The sequence below is a fragment of the Schistocerca nitens genome, chromosome 10, assembly GCF_023898315.1.
Source record: "Schistocerca nitens isolate TAMUIC-IGC-003100 chromosome 10, iqSchNite1.1, whole genome shotgun sequence".
NCBI lineage: Eukaryota > Metazoa > Arthropoda > Insecta > Orthoptera > Acrididae > Schistocerca > Schistocerca nitens.
The window spans coordinates 154925093-154947780 of NC_064623.1; the positions used below are offsets into that span (position 1 = coordinate 154925093).

The following is a 22688-nucleotide window of genomic DNA, read 5'->3' on the forward strand; positions in this document are numbered from 1 at the left end:
TTCTCTGACGCTGACATTAGGGTTATCGTCAACTGCACAAAGAATTGCCTCGTCCATTGCAGGTGTCCTCGTCGTTCTAGGTCTTCCCCTGTCGCGAGTCATAGGCTGGAATGTTCCGTGCTCCCTAAGACGCCGATCAATTGCTTCGAACGTCTTCCTGTTGGGACACCTTCCTTCTGGATATCTGTCTCGATACAAACGTACCGCGCCACGGCTATTGCCCCGTGCCAATCCATACATCAAATGGGCATCTGACAACTCCGCATTTGTAAACATTGCACTGACTGGAAAACCAAGTCCGTGATGAACACTAACCTGTTGATGCTACGTACTGATGTGCTCGATGCTAGTACTGTAGAGCAATGAGTCGCATGTCAACACAAGCACCGAAGTCAACACTACCTTCCTTCAATTGCGCCAACTGGCGGTGAATCGAGGCAGTGCAGTACATACTTACGAAACTAAAATGAGCTCTAACATGGAAAGCAAGCGTTTCCGGACACATGTCCACATAACATCTTTTCTTTATTTGTGTGTGAGGAATGTTTCCTGAAAGTTTGGCCGTACCTTTTCGTAACACCCTGAATAGTTGCCACCCTCTATGAGAGGGGTGCGATGGGGATTTTCCCTTATGTTTCCCACCAGGGAGAGCAACCAGCTTGGCGAGAGTGGTCTTTGGAATCTTGAGCCGTCGGTCATTGTAGAGGAGGCTTTCACCCGATCGTTCAGCTGGTCACTGGTCAGACGGCGCCGAACGGGGCCAATCAGGCGCTCGACTCGCTGACGGTCCAGATTGGGGTCAACAGCTGCATCCGATTCCGTGGCCCCTGCCGCCAAGCGTCAAACGCCCGCCGCCTTCGCGGGATCCTCTGCGCAACAGAGTCTCCTCAAACTGAGAAGGCGCACTCTCGCAAACGATAACTGGAGCCGAACAGGTGCTGTGTGGTGTTGCAATAACAGCGCTAGGTCTGCATTAGGGTGTCACGATTCGATAGGCCTGTAATTGGTACAGGTCGACAGAAGACAGAGAGGAGTTAGTGAATATGAAAAGCTAAACGATACAATCAGGCATCCTTATTATCTAAATCCTCTATAATACTAAATCGCTATCCCAGAACGAGTTGCAAATTGTCTATCTAAAGCAGGGCCGGCCAGAAATTGTGCACGCGTGCGGTGCTCCTGCACATGTGCAACTTCCGCGTCACAGCGTGCACGCCGCAGCCGTCAGCGTTCGTGTAGTGCATGTTTCTACGCACAGATGTCGCTTTATCCACTTGCTGGGATACCCTGTACCGGCGAATTCTAGTGCTCTTTCCACAGCTTGCAAGCCAACCATGGGAAGGTATTTCGCGTATTAAACATTACTGTCACAGTCTGCTCATTGAGACGTCTACTTTTATCTGAACAGTTTAACCCAGTAAGACAAGCAATACAGTTAACAACCGTGGGTTTTTATTAAGGCAGCTTCACTGACGGTACGTAAATACGCGTAATGTTTTGATGTAGTATTTAAGAAAGAGAGCACTTGGCGACTTCTAACGAACCTTGTTCATGATTTCAAATAAAATTAAACTAATGCAAGGTTCCAGAATGAGATTTTCACTCTGCAGCGGAGTGTGCGCTGATATGAAACTTCCTGGCAGATTAAAACTGTGTGCCCGACCGAGACTCGAACTCGGGACCTTTTCCTTTGCGAGATACTGGCAGAAGTAAAGCTGTGAGTACCGGGCGTGAGTCGAGCTTCGGTAGCTCAGATGGTAGAGCACCTGCCCGCGAAAGGCAAAGGTCCCGAGTTCGAGTCTCGGTCGGGCACACAGTTTTAATCTGCCAGGAAGTTTTTTAATGCAAGGTTTCCTATAGCTAATTCTCGGTGCCCTCAGTTACACCCACATAATTTCTGTCTCACTGACCTCTGAACAGAATGATAACCGCAGACCTCTCGATGATCGCCTGTTATTTCAATACCATTATTCCTACATCTTTCATCAGCTCCGTCTGAAATCTGCATAATAACCGACAATTAGATGAATACAAAATTGTTGAGGCTTTCGTGGCCACTTGTTGACAAACTGCCTATTGGCTTCTGTCTCGGGTTCTTCGGCCGACGTTCATCTAATGATTTTTCTGACGTTTCGCCAGCACGAGTAAAGCGTGCTGGCGAAACGTCAGAAAAATCATTAGATGAACGTCGGCCGAAGAACCCGAGACAGAAGCCAATAGGCAGTTTGTCAATTAGATGAATGTTATGTGTTATCGACTTCAGCTGAGCGCAGCCCTTCACACATTAATAAAAACCCCTAAATGTAAGTATACATTGGAACAATCGGTTTAATGACCAATTTTCCTGATAATAATGTAACATGGAGCAGAATGAGGCAATAATGCACAGTTAGTAAACAATAATTTTTAATTATGAAAGGAATAAATCCAAATACGTTTATCACTGGTCATGATAAATGATATAGCTGAAATCTGGCGCAAAAACACGGCTCATTGACAAACGCAAGCAGTTGCGAAGATTTTCATCACTTATGTTTGATCGAAACCTTGATTTATTCATTTTCATCACCGAGAAAAATCTTTCACAAACAGGCTCTTGCGTGTACCACATAAACAGGAAGGTGGAGCCGCCGCCGTTCATTTAGGACACATGTCTAATAACAGATGTCGCTGTCGCACACGGGCAGCACTTCCGCACGTCTGCACGCTGTGTAGCGTTTGGCCGGCCCTGATCTAAAGACTTCCAGGGGCAACAAAAATCTGGTTTTCAATATTTCGTCTAATAACAGGCCGAATTTTAAAAATTTAAATTGCTGTCCTATTCATTAAGGGGTATAACGTTACGTTAAAGTTTCAACACAGTGAGACAAGTGGTACAGTTAGGTAACTGTGTGTTTATCTCGAGGAAGCGTAACTCACGCGCAAATACCCAGACTATATTCATCCATTTTTGAGAATGACAGCATTTAGTTACTTCCAACCAACTTAACAGAGAATTTCAAAACCTTACGAAACTTTCGCTGACGTCCCGCACAAAAAGATGACGGGAAAAAGTTCATCGCTTGCTACATTTTCGCTGTTCAAGCACAAGACATGACATTTTAATTTATTAGTTCTTTGCTACTGACTATATTCGCAACCCAGTTTGCAGACAATATAGACATTTACCACCGAATGTACTCGCAAAAGTACATCATTATACGCCTCACAGTAGAAGAGGTATAACGACATAAACATTTGGATGCGTGAAAAACTAGCTTTTCGTTACAATGCCGCGCAGTAAAACATCATGCACGACTTTATAATTTATTAATACTTTACTTCAAGCTTTATTCGGAACACACTTTTCAGACAGTAGCTAGATGTATGTGGTATACCTGCAGAATTATATCAGTGTACGACACACAGCACAGGAGATATGACGTCATAAGCCTTTAGATGCGTGAAACCCTCGCTTTCGCTACAAACGAAGCGCAAATTATTCAGACTATGTTTATCGTGTGTTTCATAATGAGAGCACTTAAGGATTACCTACAAACTTTAAGCATAATTTCAAACATCAACATCTGCATAGATACCAGAATGAGAGTTTCACTCTGCAGCGGAGTGTGCGCTGATATCAAACTTCCTGGCAGATTAAAACTGTGTGCCCGACCGAGACTCGAACTCGGGACCTTTGCCTTTCGCTGGAAAGTGCTCTACCAACAAAGCTACCCAAACACGACTCACGCCCCGTCCTCACAACTTTACTTCTGCCAGTACCTCGTCTCCTACCTTCCAAACTTTACAGAAGCTCTCCTGCGAACCTTGCAGTTTGGAAGGTAGGAGACGAGGCACTGCCAGAAGTAAAGCTGTGAGGACGGGGTAGCTCAGTTGGTAGAGCACTTGCCCGCGAAAGGCAAAGGTCCCGAGTTCGAGTCTCTGTCCGGCACACAGTTTTAATCTGCGAGGAAGTTTCATCTGCATAGATAATCCGCAAACCATGAGCGGCGCAGGTTACCCGGTACCCGCTGCCACTCGCAAATAGAGCGAGGGAAAAACACGACTATCTACTGGTATATGCCTCAGTATGAGCCCTAATTACTTGTGTCTTATCTTCGCAGCCTTTACGTGCAATGTATGTTGCGCCAGTACAATCGTTCGGCAATCAGTTTCAAATGCCGGTTCTTTAAATTTTCTCAATCGAAAAGAACATCGCCTTCCCTCCAGGGATTCCAATTTGAGTTCCCGAAGCATCTCCGTAACACCTGACGTGTTGTTCGAACCCACCAGTTGTAAAGTGGCAATAATTTCGCACCTTACAAGCACCCATCCACATACTTTGCCGTTGTCTACAAACACAATTAGGTAATACATAAAAGAGACTGACACTGTCACGTACGCCTTGTAAATAATTACTAACGCTTGCTGGATGAAAGGTGACGGAGTGTCTTCATTATCAGAACGGCGTAATGAATGATTGCCTATACGAGGGGGAACCCAAAAGAAACCGGACTCCGAGGGCGCTGCCACTAGTAGACGTAGTGCAGGGTTCTCACGCTAGAGACCATCATGAAACAGCTGTGCAGACGGCGACAGTGTAGAGCTGAACGTGCGAGTGTGGTATTGTGTTTCTCTGACTGTTGGCGGGTTACCTCTGCGAAGTCGTCATGGCAACTTTAAAAGAACAAAGAGTGTGTGTGAAATTTTGTTTCCTGCTTAAAAAAACTGCAACGGAGACACATCAAATGCTTCAGGAAGCTTTCCAGGACGACGCTATGAGCCGCACACAGGTTTTCGAGTGGTTTGGGCGCTTTAAACGTGGTGAGATGTGTGTTGAAGACCAAGCTCGTTCTGGACGCCCTTCAACATCGCGAAATGAGGAGAACATTGAAAAGGTCCGCCAAAAGATCAACGAGGATCGTCGCCAGACGATCGACTAAATTTCAGCAGAGACAGGAATCAGTTGGAGCTCGTGCCAGCGGATTTTGAGTGAGGATTTGCACATGAGACGTGTTGCTGCTGAATTTGTTTCGCGCCTTCTCACACAGGAGCAAAAAACCATCCGCATGAATGTGTGTCAGGACTTGAAAACAGAGATTGCACGTGATCCAGACTTCTTGAACAAAGTCATTACAGGGTATGAGAGTTGGTGTTACCGGTATGACCCAGAAACCAAGCAAGCGTCAAGCCAGTGGAGGACTCCCAACTCTCCCAGACCAGAAAAAGCGAGGCGAGTGAGGTCGAATGTGAAGGCGATGACCATTGTCTTTCTTGATGTTCGTGGAATTGTGCATCGGGAATTCGTACCCCCTGGCCGGACTGTTAACCAGCACTTTTACTTGGATGTTTTAAGGCGTCTGCGAGAGGATGTGAGGAGGAAACACCCGGAACTTTGGCGAGCAGGTGACTGGTTTCTGCATCACGACAACGCTCCAGCACACACGGCCTTACGAGTGACTCACTATTTGGCATCTCAGAGGCGGTCTGTCGTTCCCCACGCTCCGTATTCGCCGGACCTAGCGCCGTGAGACTTTTTCCTATTTCCACGAATGAAAAATACGCTAAAAGGGGAGCGTTATGACGATGGGGAGGCGGTAAAAACAGCTTCGCAAAGGGCACTGGACAATATCAAACTTTAAGAGTTCCAAACATGCTTCCAACAGTGGGAAAAGAGACTTGACAAGTCCATCACATGTAATGGAGAGTATTTTGAAGGTGGCTGAAGTAATTTTCTAAAAAGGTTCATCAATAAATTTTTTATGACAACAATCCGGCTATTTTTGGATCCCCCCTCGTACTAGTAGAGGTTGGAACGCCAGTGGAGATGAAACGGCAGACGGAACTCCAGCCCTGGGTGGAAGGCCCAGACAGGTGTGTTGGTCCTGCTTGAACACAGGAAGTAGCTACATGGACGTTGCGACGCCTGAGCGCGAAGACACAATACAGGGGCGACCGGCCGCTATTGTAGTAGGGCCGGAAGGGTAACCGGATAATACAAACTCTGCAAATTTTTGACGCAGGTGCGAGGAACGAAGAAGCGGCATCTCGGAAACCACGCAGGCTTGGTTATTACCAACGATTTTTACTCGGAAGCGTACCATTGTGCGTGTATAGGTTTTTCCTCGCAAACTTTCCGCGCTGGACGACGAAAGACTAAAATATGGTTGGTCGGCGTTCGAAAGAATCTGTAAAGAGGGAGAATACTCCGTGGTTTCGGGAATATGATTCGTTTTCGGAATTACGATGGTGGGGAGCTGAGCCTTGCTGGGAGGCCAGCGGTGGAGAGACGAGGTCTTCCGTTGTGAGCGGCCGTGTGTGACGGGCCGGTCGCTCGATATCAGCTTTGTTCGTACGGACGGACTTGCTGTCTTTGCTCTCAGGAGAGTTTATAGTAGGAACGGTTAGGCACTGTACTGTTGCGAACCTATACAATTCTGGACTTCACCTCCGGGTTGGGACCACTTCCTCTGCCTATACTTACATTGAGAACTCCGTCCTTGTGGCTGGGAATTCGGGTTTTTCGTCTGTAGAACACAGAGAGGAGAAGACACTATTCAGTATATTAGACGGAGGACCACCGTCTGCCGTCCTAGTGTTTGAAAGAGTTTACTGTGGCTGGAGTTCTTCCATGGTTGCAGACGAGTACGAGAACCATCACTTCGACGCACCGGACGCAGTACATACGGTGATATCGCAAATTGCTTCGTCTTATTAGGGCTATAAAAGGTAAACAGCTGTGATCAGGTCATTTCCACTGAGGTTCCACACTACCGTAGATCATCTTTGAAAGTAGTGTCTTCTAGTGTTTGGTACGTAGGTGATGTCAGTCATTTCGCGTTACTGGTATTAGACCGCGCAGGCATACTACGGGCAGAGCCGGGCAACTGATTACTAATTTAACTTAGAAAATGTAATAAAGGAAACAAAAGAAAAGTTCGGAATAGTTATTAAAATCCATGGAGTAGAAATGAAAACTTTCAGGTTCGCTGATGACATTGTAATTCTGTCACTGTGACTTGGAAGACCAGTTGAACGGAATGGACAGTGTCTTGAAAGGAGGATATAAGATGAACATCAACAAAAGCAAAATGAAGATAATGGAATGTAGTCGAATTAAGTCGGGTGATGCAGAGGGAATTAGATTAGGAAATGAGACGCTTACAGTAGTAAAAGAGTTTTGCTGTTTGGGGAGCAAAATAACTGATGATGGTCGAAGTAGAGAGGATATAAAATGTAGACTGGCAATGGCAAGGAAAGCGTTTCTGAAGAAGAGAAATTTGTTAACATCGTGTATAGATCTAAGTGTCAGGAAGACGTTTCTGAAAGTATTTGTATGGAGCGTAGCCATGTATGGAAGTGAAACATGGACGATAAATAGTTTGGACAAGATGAGAATAAAAGCTTTCGAAATGTGGTGCTACAGAAGAATGCTGAAGGTTAGATGTGTATACCATATAACTAATGAAGAGGTATTGAATAGAATTGCGGAGGAGAGGAGTTTGTGGCACAACTTGACTAGAAGAAGCGATCGGTTGGTAGGACATGTTCTGAGGCATCAAGGGATCACCAATTTAGTATTGGAGGGCAGCGTGGAGGGTAAAAAATGTAGAGGGAGACCAAGAGATGAATACACTAAGCAGATTCAGAAGGATGTAGGCTGCAGTACGTACTGGGAGATGAAGAAGCTTGCACAGGATAGAGTAGCATGGAGAGCTGCATCAAACTAGTCTCAGGACTGAAGACCACAACAACAAATATACAAGCAGGAACAACGTTTATCATTTAGTAGGATTAGTTGCCTTCATCGTTCATTTATGTTTAGATTGTAATTTATAGAACTAAGAGATCCTAAGATCTGCTTCAGGGAGTAGTCAGATAGGGTCAAATCTTCATTTTAGAGTTCATTATTCTCCGTTGCGCACATTGATTTTACACCCGCCTGGAGTAGAATCTTGGACAGTAACAAACCTCGGAAACCGCCTCTGAATTGGTTCGATGACTTCCTTCAATTCGACCTGGTACCGATCCCAAACACTCGAGCAGTACTAAAGGGTAGGTCGCACAGCATCCTGCATGCGGTCTCCTTTACAAGTGAACCGTCGTCTCCTAAAATTCTCCCGATAAACCTAAGTCGACCATTCGCCTTCCCTACCACAGTTCTCACATGCTCATTCCACCTCATATCACTTTGCAACGTTACGCCCAGATATTTAAACGACTTGACTGTGTCAAGCAGGAAACTAGTAATACTGTATCCGAACATTACAGGTTTGTTCTTCCTACCCATCCGCATCAACTTACCATTTTCCACATATAGGGCTGGCTGCCATTCATCACACCAACTGGAAATTTTGTCTATGTCGTCTTGTTTCTTCCTCCAGTTCCTCAACTTAGCCACTTTACCGTACACCACGGCATCATCAACAAACAACAGTAGATTGCTGCCCACCCTCTCCGCCAAATCGCTTATCTACAGGGTGTTACAAAAAGGTACGGCCAAACTTTCAGGAAACATTCCTCACACACAAATAAAGGAAAGATGTTATGTGGACATTTGTCCGGAAACGCTTAATTTCCATGTTAGAGCTCATTTTAGTTTCGTCAGTATGTACTGTACTACCTCGATTCACCGCCATGATTTCATACGGGATACTCTACCTGTGCTGCTAGAACATGTGCCTTTACAAGTACGACACAACATGTGGTTCATGCACTATGGAGCTCCTGCACATTTCAGTCGAAGTGTTCGTACGCTTCTCGACAACAGATTCGGTGACCGATGGATTGGTAGAGGCGGACCAATTCCATGGCCTCCACGCTCTCCTGACCTACCCCTCTTGACTTTCATTTATGGGGGCATTTGAAAGCTCTTGTCTACACAACCCCGGTACCAAATGTAGAGACTCTTCGTGCTCGTATTGTGGACGGCTGTGATACAACACACCATTCTCCAGGGCTGCATCAGCGCATCAGGGATTCCATGCGACGGAGGGTGGATGCATATATCCTCGCTAACGGAGGACATTTTGAACATTTCCTATAACAAAGTGTTTGAAGTCACGCTGGTACGTTTTGTTGCTGTGTGTTTCCATTCCATGATTAATGTGATTTGAAGAGAAGTAATAAAATGAGCTCTAAGACGGAAAGTAAGCGTTTCCGGACACATGTCCACATAACATATTTTCTTTCTTTGTGTGTAAGGAATGTTTCCTGAAAGTTTGGCCGTACCTTTTTGTAACACCCTGTATACAGAGAACAACAGCAGTTCTATCACACTTCCCTGGAACGCTTCTAATCTTTTTCTCGCTTGCACGCTATAAGTCAAATATGTAACACAGTAACTCGTTGGTGAAATAATCAGACGTTTGAAATTGTTTTATAGATGGGTTCAAAATGGTTCAAATGGCTCTGAGCACTATGGGACTCAACAGCTCAGGTCATCAGTCCCCTAGAACTACTTAAACCTAACTAACCTAAGGACATCACACACATCCATGCCCGAGGCAGGATCGAACCTGCGACCGGAGCGGTCGCGCGGTTCCAGGCTGAAGCGACTAGAACGGCTCGGCCACTCCGGCCGGCTTATAGATGGGAGTTCGATATTTTAAAGAATCGGTATTTTCTGGTTACTATCAAAATGGTGAAAGTTTCACTGCTCCGATTCGTGTAAAGATTTTCGGTAAAATCATGTTTCAAATTCGTCAACCGTGAAAACAATGACAAAAAATTTCGAAAGTAGTGATTCGGTCGCTGATGTAAAACAGACGACATGGGCTCTTATTAGTTTCGTGGTTACTGAGAAACAAACATGGCGGAATCGCGGGAGCATGGGCTAGAGTTCAGGGACATCGATTGGTCATCTCACTAACGAGTTGCATCTCCATCCTCACAAAACTTCTGCCAACATAGCAGGTTTAGCGAAGGGTTTACCAAATCGCCTATTTGAAAGCAAGATGCCGCTTTTATGGACGAAATATCGGCAGCGACGAGTCCCATTTTCACCTAATAGGCAAAACTGCCGCAGGCTCAGAAAATTCACGAATAACCAGCGGCAGCCGCTGTGTCAGAGCACAAGAGCACATGAAGACTAACTTTTGATACACTGCCGATTTCTTGGTTACATCTACACCTACATCCATACTCCGCAAGCCACGTGACGGTGTGTGGCGGAGGGTACCTTAAGTACCTCTATCGGTTCTCCCTTCTATTCCACTCTCGTATTGTTCGTGGAAAGAAAGATTGTCGGTATGCCTCTGTGTGGGCTATAATCTCTCTGATTTTATCCTCATGGTCTCTTCGCGAGATATATGTAGGAGGGAGCAATATACTGCTTGACTCCTCGGTGAAGGTATCTTCTCGAAACTTCAACAAAATCCCGTACCGATCTACTGAGCGTCTCTCCTGCAGAGTCTTCCACTGCAGTTTATCTATCATCTCCGTAACGCTTTCGCGATTACTAAATGATCCTGTAACGAAGCGCGCTGCTCTCCGTTGGATCTTCTCTATCTCTTCTATCAACCCTATCTGGTACGGATCCCACACTGCTGAGCAGTATTCAAGCAGTGGGCGAGCAAGCGTACTGTAACTTACTTCCTTTGTTTTCGCTTGCATTTCCTTAGGATTCTTCCAATGAATCTCAGTCTGGCATCATTCCATTTTAAATCACTCCTAATGTGTACTCCCAGATAATTTATGGAATTAACTGCTTCCAGTTGCTGACCTGCTATATTGTAGCTAAATGATAAGGGATCTTTCTTTCTATGTATTCGCAGCACATTACACTTGTCTACATTGAGATTCGATTGCCATTCCCTGCACCATGCGTCAATTCGCTGCAGATCCTCCTGCATTTCAGTACAATTTTCCATTGTTACAACCTCTCGATATACCACAGCATCATCCGCAAAAAGCCTCAGTGAACTTCCGATGTTATCCACAAGGTCGTTTATGTATATAGTGAATAGCAACGGTCCTACGACACTCCCCTGTGGCACACCTGAAATCACTCTTACTTCGGAAGACTTCTCTCCATTGAGGATGACATGCTGCGTTCTGTTATCCAGGAACTCTTCAATCCAATCACACAATTAGTCTGATAGTCCATATGCTCTTACTTTGTTCTTTGAATGTTGTTAAACGTAACGTAGACGAGATAATCTGAAATATACACTCGTTAAATCCACCTCGCGACTGTTCCTCTAGACTCTGATACTTGGCCTCAGGGTCGCGAGCACATCTTGATTTGTGCACGTTTTAATTAACTGGAGCGACGTGACTGCCGTATGAGTGATACACGTACGGATTTTATTAACAATGTGCACGGTTTGTGGCGCACACAGCTACGCCTTACCACTCAACTACAAGTCTGTGCCACTAGGTGACAGCACGCTGCGGCAGTTGGTGATCTTCGTTCATTTGCCAGTTGGTTTAAAGTCCGTTTGATGGTAGCACACTCCTCATGTGTCAGCTCACTCACTGTACAGTAAAATCAGATCTGACGTCATTGTTTCGTTATTATTGCAGTAGCTGCAGTTCTTAAATTTGTTCATAATCGTAACTGTTATCGAGCAGTTTCATGCTTTCAAGTTTATCTGAACCAAAACATTAGTGAACATCCAAAATGAGTACTCACGAGCTGTCACTGCAAAAAACTGAAATACGAGGGCGGTTCAGAAAGTAACCTCCGATTGGTCACAGTGCGGGTTGTGGGGGGAGTAGCGACGCCATCTGTGCGTTCACGCACTCAACAGGTCAGTCGGCATCAAGCCGTGGTCGAGTGAACGTCGTACCTGCGCTAGTTTAGTTTTTGTGGCAGTTTGAAATGTGTGCTGCAATAGAAAACCCCGCCAAATGTGAAGTGCGTGCTGTCATAAGGTTTTTTACAGCCAAAGGATATTCTGCAGCAGCTATTCATCGTGAGCTTTGTGCCGTGTACGGACCAAGAGTTATGAGTGAAGGAGTTGTCCGTGAATGGGTACGTTTATTTAAAAGTGGACGAGAAAACGTTCATGATGAAGAGAGGAGTGGTAGACCATCATTGGTGACTGACAAACTCGTTCAGACAGTTGATGCAAAAGTTCGTGAAAATCGACGTTTCTCAATGTCGGAGTTGTCTACTGGTTTTCCACAGATTTCTAAGACTCTCTTGTACGAGATAGTGACAGCAAGATGCGGTCACAGGCTGGCTCCAGGCACAAGCGGGTGATTTTTATGCAGAAGGAATTTCAAAGCTTGTGAAGAGATACGATAAGTGCCTCAATCGCTATGGAGACTATGTAGAAAAATAGTGCAAAGATGTAGTTGTAAGATGTATATATTAAAATATTTTTATTTAACTTGGTGTATTTTTTTTAAATCAACCGGAGGTTACTTTCTGAACGGCCCTCGTATAACAGGTTCTGTCGCTGAATCTCACCAGTGGTTAAATCAGACTGGTAGTTGTCATTTTTAGTATGATTGTCAGAATCACTGGAATAGTTCGGGGAAAGTGCGTAGTGCCTCAAAGTGAAATTACATGCGAGACGCTGTTGTGGCCATTACTAGAGTACCACTGACCCTATCCAGAGTTCTAGAAAGCACCCAAGTCCCACGCATAAGACAGCTTCACAAATATCTGATTACTTTACAAATGTGTTAAATATTTGGCGTTAGCCGTGTGAAAACTTTTATGGTTGAAGATGGGAAACCCACACACTGGATGAGTATTGGCTGGATAATTTGCAATCCGTTTTAAGAAAAGCTAATTCTTCGCGCATCTCAATTTTTTTATGACGTCATAATGTGCTAAGGGCGGAAACTGGTACCAAATAGCGGATTGTGCTTGGTAAAAATGTTAACCATTTTCTCGCCCATTCCATTCGTGTATTGAGCGAGGTTAGCGCGGCTGTCTGTATGCTTCTGTCGTATGTTGTTCTCACGACCCCTACACGAGGTATACTGTGTTTTATCTACTGCAGGACTGAGTACTTTTGTCTGGCCTGTAATTAGTGTCGCTAATTAGTGCCGCTTTGAGAGCCTTCCTGGCCGGCAGTTCAGCCCCAGTTAACCTGATATTAGTAGAGGATAAGCTCGTGAAAGGATATTGGCCGGGAGTCAGTTAGCTCACAGTAAATTTCTAATTGTTATCAATAAACAGAAGCAATCTATGGTGACTGGATTTTGAACGTCCCTGCAGTTGACATAAATTCAGTTGTATTATTTGGCTTTGTTTATGTAAGGTATTTAAGGGGCTCCGGAAAGGCTCAAAATCATGAAAAGTTCAATTTTTACTTTTTTGCGTTTTCTGAATCTGCAGACTATTACCTTTTAATAGATATATAATTTATTCAATTCCGAAGACTACAACTATTTTTAAATTTTTTTTGAAATGTGTTCTACATGGGCGTGACCCACTGTGGCGCTGTTAAACTGCTGTCAAATGGTGTTATTATGGTGTTATTATTAACGTCCGTGTTCATCAGGTACATTTTAGTGATGTGAGATAAAGTATGTGTTGTGGCTAACCTGTGATGGTTCAATATATATCGCTGGTGTGATTGTCGATTGTTTCATGTTTATTTACTCTGTCGTTATCTCGAAAATATTCGTAATTAATTCTGTTTCTTGAGTCTCTCTTTTGTTGAAGTATAATAATGAGTAAAAGTAAAGTTATTAGAAATCCTCTGAAGGCTTTTAAGAAAAGGAGAAATGTTCGAAAGCCAAAGATGTGTGTTATTACTGTAAACAATAAAGACGATGAAAATCCCCAACATAGCTTGTGTCCCAAAGAAGAAGACAGTTGGTGTAAATATAACAAAGGATTGCTAACTGGTGAAGTGTACACTCATAGTCTGCCTCATGCAATAATGGAGGTGATAAAACCTATTTTCAGAGACTTAGCAGCACCTGAACTGTTGAAAAAGTGTATTCACGGAAAAACTCAAAACCCCAATGAAAGTGTAAATAGTGTTATATGGTCGAGAATCCCCAAGACTGTATTTGTTGGAATAGAAACACTTCACTTTGGTGTGTATGATGCTGTTGCGACTTTCAATGATGGTAACATTGTAAGGTGCAAGGTATTTAGAAATATGGGAATGAAGATAGGTTCTAACATGGTACGAGCGATGCTTGCTTTAGACAAGGAACGCCTTCGGGCTGCAGACAGGGCTGTAAAGAGTCTAGAAATACAAGCAAGAGTAAACAGGAGGAGGAACAAGAGGAAGCTGGAGGAGGAGTTTGCAGAGGATGAAGATAATCCATCCTATGGACCTGGAATGCACTAAAAAGTTAATCCAATCTTTGTCGCTCGATTCCCAAAACTTTTGTTTTCTCATACTAATTACATGTTTTCTAAGGATCTTCCAAACATATTTGTTTCAAACTTTCAGTAAATGTTACACAGTACCTTCTGCATAATTTAACACAGCCTTTTTTCCAAAAAACTGTATATTTTTGAATATATAAATAAAAAATTGCAAAAAAATGTTGTGAATTTTCATTACAATTGAAAAAAAATCATCTTTAATAACTGAACTAAAATTTTGTAAAATCCCTGTGTTAAGTTGTAGCCCATATTCCAATAAATAATCTGTAAAAAGTTCAACTTCCTACCTCAAATACTTTGTGAGGAAAGATGTAATTTATAAGCGTTATTTTAACATTGCAAGTATAGGGCGTTCCGGAGCCCCTTAAGCTCGCCGAATCTTGGCATTTCGCCAGCTTCGGTATTTCTGTTCTATTCCTTATGTCCATTGGCTTGTGCACTTTACGAGTAATCTCGTATTTCAGCGAAATTTCATTGCATGTACATTTCTTTTACAATAGTATTCCTTACACAATTCTATTCAAATAACGGTGCCTTCCTTAATCAACACAGTTCGACTAAAAATTTTGTAAGTGTATTATTCTCTAAATGCAGTAAGTCAGCTCCTTCGTAATCTCGCTGAACTGTGATTGCATTGCCTTCTGGTCCCTGATCGTGTTCTGAAAAATCAGTTACGCTGTTTTTGAATTTTCTTCGGTAATTTTAGAAAGTTTATCTAATGATTTTTCGATAAATAAGTCTTTTGCAACAGTGTGCCAAACAGTTATCAATAAAATCTTTCGGTTAATAAATTTATCGCTGGCAGTTTCCGCTCTATTCGTCTCCCCCCCCCCCCCCCTTATCAATGGCAGCAAAGCGTGGCTATGATCCGCGGATCTCTGGGTTATGGGTAGAAATGTGCTCTACCAAAACCATGGTTTGGTAGCTCACTACAGAAATGACGTAGTAAATGGTGGGATTACCGGTAGTATTGGTGAACCATACAATACACCTTCAGAGCTACGCCCTAACCGTACTGTTTGTGTACTCGCACTACTTCTAGATTATATCAATTTTTGTGTCAACTAGTAACGTACTATCATCTCAGTTATATACGTAAGAAAAAGATAAGTGCCCTGATTTCAAAGAATGCAGTGAAATCCCCTTTTATCTCTTCTGACGTACAACCTAAGTTTTTTGACAAAGTTCTAAAACTACAGATATACGTTTCAACAGTAATTAATTAAATGTGTTATGTAAAGGCGTTAAGCACAATAGTTTTCGCACAGTAGATAAAAACAACATTAAAGATCTAATAGAGAGCACACAAGTACACTAACGGTCAAAAAAACCCGAACACCTTGAACGAGTAGAGATTAGGACGTTCATATTTACAGGACATGTACATTAGTATGTTCTGCAGAAATTATTAGCCTTTCAACCATGCCGCCGGCATGTTAGAGGTCAACAACGATATCGTGGCCCGATATCGTGGCCCAGAAGCACCTATCATTAAAACATGCTGTGGCTCTTCTTGTCACCATTAAACCGAAGGTAAAGGATCAGTGCGACTTGAGCAAATGTGCAGGATGCCTTGCAGACATATGTGCGAACGGTACCATCAAATAAGAGGGTTTTAAAGAGGGCCTATTATTGGCTTGAGAGAATGTGAAGCATGCATCCGAGAAACTGCTACTCGTGTGGAACAAAGTGTTTCGGCAGTGCAACGGGTGTGGGCAGAGTAGTACACAGAAGGCCGTAGAACACGAGGAGATGGGTCAGGTCGTACCAGCCAGACCACCCCCCGAGAAGGTCGACACCTCATCCGAATGGCATTACAGGACAGATCTGCCTCCTCCTCAGCTCTGGCCCAACCTTGGAACAGTGTAACACATCTTACACTCTCTGGGATTACGTGCGCGTAGGCCTCTTCTCTACATACATTTGACGGATACGCAGAAATATGCTAGACGGCAATGGCGTATCGATCTATGTCACAACGGAATGAAATAGCATCAGACAGTGTTTTCAAACGAATCTAGGTTCTGTTTGTATGAAAATGATGGCTGCAGACGGGGGGAACTGCATCACAGTGACTGCATTCACACAAGACATACAGCGGCAGCTGAAGGCCTTAGGGTGTGGGTGCTATTGCGTACAACCAAAAATCACAGTTGGTGCGCGTCCAGGGCACTGTGATCACTGTGACACGTGACTGACATCCAGCAACACACAGCCGTACCCTTTTACGCACAACTCCTCATATGTCATTTTTCAGCACGACAACGCACGACATGTTTCTGCACGAACGCGTACCTTCTTGGTGTCACAGGACGTCAGCCTTTTACCCTGGCCCACCAGATCACCAGACATGTCGCCAATCGAAAATGTGGTAGGTTCTGTTTGTATGAAAATGATGGCTGCAGACGGGGGGAACTGCATCACAGTGACTGCATTCACACAAGACATACAGCGGCAGCTGAAGGCCTTAGGGTGTGGGTGCTATTGCGTACAACCAAAAATCACAGTTGGTGCGCGTCCAGGGCACTGTGATCACTGTGACACGTGACTGACATCCAGCAACACACAGCCGTACCCTTTTACGCACAACTCCTCATATGTCATTTTTCAGCACGACAACGCACGACATGTTTCTGCACGAACGCGTACCTTCTTGGTGTCACAGGACGTCAGCCTTTTACCCTGGCCCTCCAGATCACCAGACATGTCGCCAATCGAAAATGTGGGAATATGGTGAAACGACAGATGAAGCGCTGTGACTCAATTCCAACCACGACAGATGAACGTTGGAACCAGGTGTTTGCAGCATGAATGGCGGGACATCATTTGTGCCTATACACGTCGGCGCCATCACACATGGAACATGTTATAAAGACCCGTGGGGGATCCCGTCCGTACTGGGCACCAGGACACATGCTCAACCAAGGTGACTGAAATACTAATACGAGCGTCACTCCAAAAGAAATGCACACTTTTTTTGCAAAAACACAGTTTTCATTCTGCATGTGTGAAAGTTTTAAAGTGTGTAGATACATCCTTCCCGCTTGTTTTCAAACTCAGTTCAACCTGTTCCCGTGAGTGGCGCCGTCACAGCATGTCTTCAAGATGGCTGCTACACTTGACGTTCGTCAAAAGCAACGTGCTGTCATAGAATTCCTGTGCTGTGAAAACGAGACAGTGGGAAACATCCACAAGAGGTTGAAATAGGTGTACGGAGATGCTGCTGTCGGGCGCAGTACATTTAGTCGGTGGGCAAGCAAGTTACGTGATGAAAGCGGGCACGACAATATTGAGGATTGTCCTCGCAGCGGCAGGCCTCGTACTGCACACACTCCAGACAATGTGCAGAGGGTTAACGAATTGGTGACTGCTCACAGACGCATCACAGTGAACGAATTGTCACGCTACGTCGGGGTCGGTGAAGGAAGTGTTCGCAGAGAAAGTGTTGGCGTTGAAAAAGGTTTGTGTCAAGTGGGTTCCCAGGATGTTGACGGTGGCTCACAAAGAAACAAGAAAAACGGTATGCAGCGAACTTTTGGAACAGTACGAGAATGGTGGAGATGAATTTCTTGGAAGAATTGTGACAGGTGATGAAATATGGCTCCATCATTTTTCACCAGAGACGAAGAGGCAATCAATGGAGTGGCATCACGCAAATTCACCCAAGAAAAAAAAATTCAAAACCACACCTTCTGCTGGAAAAGTTGCGGCTACAGTGTTTTTCGATTCCGAAGGACTCTTGCTTGTGGACATCGTGCCAAGTGGAACCACCATAAATTCTGATGCATATGTGACGACAGTGAAGAAACTTCAAGTTCGACTGAGTCGTGTTCGACCACATCGGCAAAAGCAGGATGTTTTGGTGTTGCACGACAGTGCACGGCGACATGTCAGTCAAAAAACCGTGGAAGTGATCACAAAACTCGGATGGACAACACTGAAACACCCGACTTACAGTCCTGGTTCAAATGGCTCTGAGCACTATGGGACATAACATCTCAGGTCATCAGTCCCCTAGAACTTAGAACTACTTAAACCTAACTAAGCTAAGGACATCACACACATCCATGCCCGAGGCAGGATTCCAACCTGCGACGTAGCGGTCGCGCAGTTCCAGACTGAAGCGCCTTACAGCCCTGACCTGGCTCCATGTGACTATCATATCTTTGGGAAACTGAAAGACTCTCTTCGTGGAACAAGGTTTGAAGATGATGACTCCCTTGTGCACGCTGCCAAACAGTCTCTCCAACAGGTTGGTCCAAAATTTTACCGTATACAGGCGCTGGTTCCAAGATGGCGTAAGGCACTTGAGAGGGATGGAAATTAAGTGGAGAAATGAAAATATTGTTCCTAAAGGATGTATCTACACACTGTAAGACTTTCAAACATGTAGAATAAAAGATGGATTTAAAAAAAAATAGTGTGCATTTCTTTTGCAGTGACCGTCGTAATTTGTTCAGAACATACTGACGTACATGTCCTGTGAATATGAACGTCCTATCTGTAGTCGCTCAAAGCGTCCTGTTTTTCTTTCTGAACACGAGCTTACCACGCGCTCAGCGCTGACGCACGCACGCACCAACACCATCTCAAAGGTAGGCCTTGGCCCTTGTTGGTGACGTCACGTCAGCTAGGCACGGCGAACGCCAGGTCTGTTGCAGGCAGAAACGCCTAAGCGTGCTTATCACTATAAATCTCTTATTTTTGGACAAAATGTTTGGTATTGTTTTGGATTCTGCAGTTTTATTTAGATGAAAGATTTTCTTACTATCGTAAAGCTACAAATGAAGATCGTAGTTCTGAATTACTGAATCCTGTCGAAACAAACGTAGATCAATATGAGAAGATATTTGCCCCATTGCAAGCTTCTGAAATTTTACATTCAAGTAACTATATTTACTTGATCCATTTTGCTATCGAAACTTACCCCAACCCCCTTACAATTAACTCGATACTTTTATTTATTTATTTTCGTTTGACATCGTCACTGGAAATGTCAACTAATTTACACGTGTAAATGTCCAACTGTTGCCAGTCATTAGATTAGTCGTTTTCAACGAAAGGAATTCTAAACAGGAAACAAAATAGCTTCATACATCGAAAATACTGCTGAGCTTAAACTTTTTTAAACATGCACATTAGAAAAGATGAAATATTCCCCTCTTGCAACTGAAAGGAGAAATTTTATAAGATAAAAAAATTTTATTTGATAAAACAAGTATCTCTCTTTTGCCTCTTCTTCTGTCCCACACCCCCTCCCGCAACGTGTACAATCGCAAGACATTTCATTAACATTCAGTGCTCCTCACCCCATAGTCAACCAAGATACCTAAAGAAGAGCACTAATATGTTCACAGTTTCTTATAAAAGCAACCCAGTACAAACTTAACTTCCTCAGATTTACAAATAAGGTAAAGAAGCACGAATTCTGTTGCTGCTGGACCATGAAGTCGTTTTTGTACGTCAATCCTTAAACCAGGTGGAAATTTAAGTTTAGGAGCACACTATTTGTTAAGAAGCGTAATGAATGGCACAATTAATTGATTGCAGAAATCTCTCAGAACAACGTGTGTTGGTCAACTACGGCCAATAGTTTCACATTTTCCTGTGTCAGAGAGGGAGACACCACCATTATGAGTATGCCTGCGACAGACCTGGCGTTCGCCGCGACTAGCTGACGTGACGTCACGAACAAGCGCCGCGGCCTTCCTTTGAGTCGGCGTTGCTCGCACACGCAGTACGCACCTGGCGGCGGCGAGGTCGTGCAGGATGTCGTGCCGGTGGTCGAGGCTGGCGCGGCGCGCGGCGTCCACGCCCACGCCGGCGCCCGCGGCGGCGGCGGCAGACGCCAGCTTGCGCACCGCCTGCTCCGCCACACCGGACGGCCGGCGGCGCTCGGAGGCGGCCGCGGGGGCGGCGGCGGGGGCGGCCGTGACGGGCGGCAGCGCGCCCGGCTCCGGCTGCTGCGCGGCCAGCGGCGGCAGCGACGACCGGTGCTGGCGCAGGCGTTCCAGCAGCAGCAGGTAGATGGCCGCGTGGTGGTCGTAGCTGCCGCTGCGCAGAGACTGCACACACAAAGCGCGTCTCAGAAAACACCACCCGGACACGAGGCCACAGCCGCAGTGGTCACCACACTTGACTCGCATTCGAGAGGGTCACGGTTCGAACCCCCGCCCATCCATCCTGATTGTTGGTAAGGCGGGTGCCAGGTTGAGATTCATTGGGAGAGTCCTTACAAGGGAACCTCCCCATCGCACCCCCCTCAGATTTGGTCACAAGTTGGCACAGTGGATAGGCCTTGAAAAACTGAACACAGATCAATCGAGAAAACATGAAGAAGTTGTGTGAAACTATGAAAAAAATAAGCAAAATATACAAACTGAGTAGTCCATGCGCAACATAGGCAAAATTATAGGAGAGCATGAGCTCAGGAGTGCCGTGGTCCCGTGGTTAGCGTGAGCAGCTGCGGAACGAGAGGTCCTTGGTTCAGGTCTTCCCTCGAGTTTTCGCAAAGTTATGATATGTCCGTTCATTCATCGACGTCTCTGTTCACTGTAATAAGTTTAGTGTGTGTGTTTTGCGACCGCACCGCAAAACCGTGCCATTAGTAGACGAAAGGACGTACCTCTCTAGTGGCAACCGAAAACATTTGGTCGCAAGGTCATAGGTCAACAGATTCCTCCACAGGAAAACGAGTCTGATATATTCTATACGACACTGGTAACGGCATGTGCGTCACATGACAGGAATATGTTGTCGACGCACCTAACGTGTGCACTTGGCGAATGGGTAAATGATTCTTCTACCTTGCCCGATTTAGGTTTTCTTGTGGATGTGATAATCACTCCCAAAAAAGTGATGAAAACATAAGAGTTTGTCATATAAACTGCAACAAATGAATGCAACAGTTTCACAGTCGCACAGTTTTCCCTGTGCTCTGTCAAAACATGTTTTTAACGTTTTCAAATTTTTCCGTGTGTAGACCGTCAAATCCTGCAATAGTCCAAGCAAATCTGAACATGTCCTGGAATTTTGGAGAGCGAAGTTGATTATGTGTGAGTGCCTGAACTTCGATAATTGTCTGAAAAAAATTAAACTTTTCAATCGAGGGAAGACTTGAACCAAGGACGTCTCGTTCCGCAGCTGCTCTCGGTAACCACGGGACCACGGCGCTCCTGAGCTCATGCTCTCCTATAATTTTGCCTATGTTGCGCATGGACTACTCAGTTTGTATATTTTGCTTATTTTTTTCATAGTTCTACACAACTTCTTCATGTTTTCTCGATTGATCTGTGTTCAGTTTTTCTAGGCCTATTCACTGTGCCAAGTTATAACTAAATCTGAGGGGGGTGCGATGGGGGGGGGGTTCCCTTGTTAGAAAATGTAGTCCATCAACAAAGGAGCTGGCTTACAAAACACTCGTTCGACCTATACTTGAGTATTGCTCATCAGTGTGGGATCCATACCAGGTCGGGTTGACAGACGAAATAGAGGAGATCAAAAGAAGAGTGGCGCGTTTCGTCACAGGGTTATTTGGTAAGCGTGACAGCGTTACGGAGATGTTCAGCAAACTCAAGTGGCAGACTCTGCAAGAGAGGCGCTCTGCATCGCGGTGTAGCTTGGTGTTCAGGTTTCGAGAGGGTGCGTTTCTGGATGAGATATCGATTATATTGCTTCTGTGCTGTCACCGCCAGACACCACACTTGCTAGGCGGCAGGCTTTAAATCGGCCGCGGTCCTTTAGTATACGTCGGACCCGCGTGTCGCCACTATCAGTGATTGCAGACCGAGCGCCGCCACATGGCAGGTCTAGTCTAGTCTAGAGATACTCCCTAGCACTCGTCCCAGTTGTACAGCCGACTTTGCTAGCGATGGTTCACTGTCTACATACACTCTCATTTGCAGAGACGACAGGTTAGCATAGCCTTCAGCTACGTCATTTGCTACGACCTAGCAAGGCGCCATATTCAGTTACTAGAAGTAATATCTTGAAGAATGTATTCTGAACAGATAATATTGTGACTCATGTACCGTCAAGAGCGACGTTAATCATTAATAGATTAAAGTCAAGTATCAAACTAATTACGTCCGCTTTCTGAATTCTCATTCCTTGTCATGTTCCATACCTCACGTCAGTATAGCTGTTCCCTCCTCACGCCAGCCAGCGCACAAAAGCTTCCCCTACTTATACCTCCCGAGGGGATCACGAATGTAAAATCAGAGAGATTCGAGCGCGCACGGAGGTTTTCCGCCAGTCGTTCTTGCCGCGAACCATACGCGACTGGAACAGGAAAGGGAGGTTATGACAGTGGCACATAAAGTCCCCTCCGCCACACACCGTTGGGTGGCTTGCGGAGTATAAATGTAGATGTATAGCACTCGCAAAAGACTTCTAAAAGGAC

At 44.9% G+C, this 22688-nt stretch overlaps 1 protein-coding gene across 1 annotated transcript in view; it reads right to left on the bottom strand.

Moving 5' to 3' along the window:
- The window catches only part of LOC126209954 (serine/threonine-protein kinase MARK2-like), a 549374-nt gene that overhangs the window by 77031 nt on the left and 449655 nt on the right, over positions 1 to 22688 (bottom strand). Inside the window, exons 8-9 of the mRNA XM_049939069.1 lie at positions 20245 to 20352; positions 20033 to 20103 (exon numbers count right to left, since the gene is read on the bottom strand). Of these exons, the coding sequence (XP_049795026.1) occupies positions 20033 to 20103; positions 20245 to 20352 (179 nt within the window). The remainder of the gene's footprint in view (positions 1 to 20032; positions 20104 to 20244; positions 20353 to 22688) is intronic.